This window comes from Lactuca sativa, chromosome 4 (genome assembly GCF_002870075.4).
Source record: "Lactuca sativa cultivar Salinas chromosome 4, Lsat_Salinas_v11, whole genome shotgun sequence".
Classification (NCBI taxonomy): domain Eukaryota; kingdom Viridiplantae; phylum Streptophyta; class Magnoliopsida; order Asterales; family Asteraceae; genus Lactuca; species Lactuca sativa.
Genome location: NC_056626.2, coordinates 134183689 through 134185815, shown reverse-complemented (window position 1 = coordinate 134185815; position 2127 = coordinate 134183689). Strand labels below are relative to the sequence as shown.

General features: G+C 36.2%; 1 protein-coding gene across 1 annotated transcript; it reads left to right on the top strand.

Annotated features, from left to right (window-relative positions):
- Positions 1-264: 264 nt before the first annotated feature.
- Positions 265-1705, top strand: LOC128133869 (uncharacterized). Its single transcript, XM_052771383.1, has 2 exons — positions 265-927; positions 1011-1705. Exons 1-2 carry the CDS (start codon positions 366-368, stop codon positions 1448-1450), a joined length of 1002 nt encoding a protein of 333 aa, XP_052627343.1. The 5' UTR covers positions 265-365; the 3' UTR covers positions 1451-1705.
- The last annotated feature ends 422 nt before the right edge of the window (positions 1706-2127 follow it).

Genomic DNA, 2127 nt, shown 5'->3' with positions numbered 1-2127 from the left:
TCAATTGAATATCAATATCTCATACCATCAGGCATGGCATGCGAAGCAATATGCATTGTTGTCGTTAAGGGGTACGAAAGAGGATTCTTTTACCAAACTTCCGGTGTATTGTCACAACTTGGCCAAACATAATTCGGGTACTGTCACACATATTAAAACAGATGCTGATGATCGCTTTGAGTTTTTGTACGTCGCACTCGGTTGCTCGGTTAGTATTATCATGTCCTAATTTTTTTTTTTTTAATATTTATTTTGGTGTATTTGAATAGATATACAATGTATTGTAGGTACGAGCTTTTGTCAATTTTTGTAAGCAGACCCTAGTAGTAGATGGAGCTCACCTAAAGGGCGAGTTCAAAGGTACCATGCTACTTGCAGTTACTAAGGACGGACAAAATCAAATATTGCCGGTTGCATATGGTATATGCAAAAATGAGTGTACTGATTCTTGGACATGGTTTTTTCAAAAACTACATGACTGCATAGGAAATATGCAGGAGCTTACAATTATATCTGATAGGTCTCCATCTATAGCAACATCCGTTGCCAACATTTTTCCTCACGCTCATCATGGAATATATGGTGTCCATTTGTATTTCAACATAGTATCTAGATTCGGAAAGAGTAAGACGGTTAAAGGAATTTTTTGGGAGGCGTGTAGGGCGTACACAGTTGATGCTTTTGATGCTGCCATGGATGTTATGAAAAAGACAAAAGAACCAGTATGGGAGTACTTAAAAAGTATAAATCCAGAAACCTGGTCAATGGCACATTTTAAAGGGAACCGATACAATCTTATGTCGTCCAACAGTGCGGAGTCTATAAATGCATTATCTAGACACGCACGTAAGGTGCCAATACTTATGTTGATTGATTTTTTTCGTGCTACAATGCAACAATGGTGGTTTCAAAGACGTAACTTTGCAGGTATTACGTGAATTTGTAATATTAATGTTTTATTAGTTTTGATGTTATTGATCTTAACTTCTTCATTTTGGCTGTTTTTTTAGCGGAAGCAACAACAACACTTACCCCTTGGGCGGATGAAGTTGTAAAAGAAAACAAGAAAACTTTTACGAAATGGGATGTTCGCATGATCTCAAATACGAAATGCGAGGTCAAAAAGGGGGCACAAAATGTGATTGTTGATTTTCAACATATGACATGTACATGTAGGCATTGGCAACTTGATGGGATACCTTGTGGTCATGTCATAAGATGTTTAACAGTGAACAATTACCAAGACTGCTCGAGGTTTGCATTAAATGCTTACCTTACCGAAACACTGAGGAAAACATATGAGGAATCAATAAACCCTCTGCCGAAGCCATCCGAATGGGAGATCCCCGATGATTTGATGATTGTTAAGCCACCTATAATGGATAAACGTCAGCCTAAAGGACAAGAAACACAGACCGCATTCCATCCTAAGGCGAGGGTCCAATTATAAAAGAGTGTTCTACATGTGGTCAACTAGGACACACGAGAAATAATTGTACTGGAAGGGCGTCTAGTAGCAGAGCAGGTCACATAATTTCTACTCCAGAAATGACATATAATATTGGTGGTTCAGCGGGTTGCTCACAAACCCATAACGCTGATTTTGATATAAAACAACCTTGAAATTAAGAGTAATGACGAGTTGTTAGCTTATTATGTATTGTAATATTTTTATTAACTCTTACAAGACATTGCTATGCTCTCATATTTTAGTTAATTTTGTTGATTATAACAATGAATGAAGCCTTTATATTATAAAATATAGTTTGCAGATTTATTTTAACAGTTACAACATGTTATTTAAAAAAAACAACAAACGATCCTTTGGCAACCTAATCTGTTTCATGATAATATTACAACAACTTTATAACTAATTTTTAAACTCAGGGAACTGCAACGGGTACTTCTCTTTCTCCATAGTTATATAGTCATCCCTAATTCTCATTTTGTCTTCGAAATGATCCTTTTTTACCATAATGTGTATCAACTGCTCATCCTTCTCAGCAAGCCGTTTTTCAGTCGTTTTGATTGCCTTCTTACTCTTTTTTATCCAATCTTTATGCTCTTTGATTTTGTTTTTATTGAGGTCAATCCATTCTTGAGCTTGTTTGCATTCCGAATCTATAT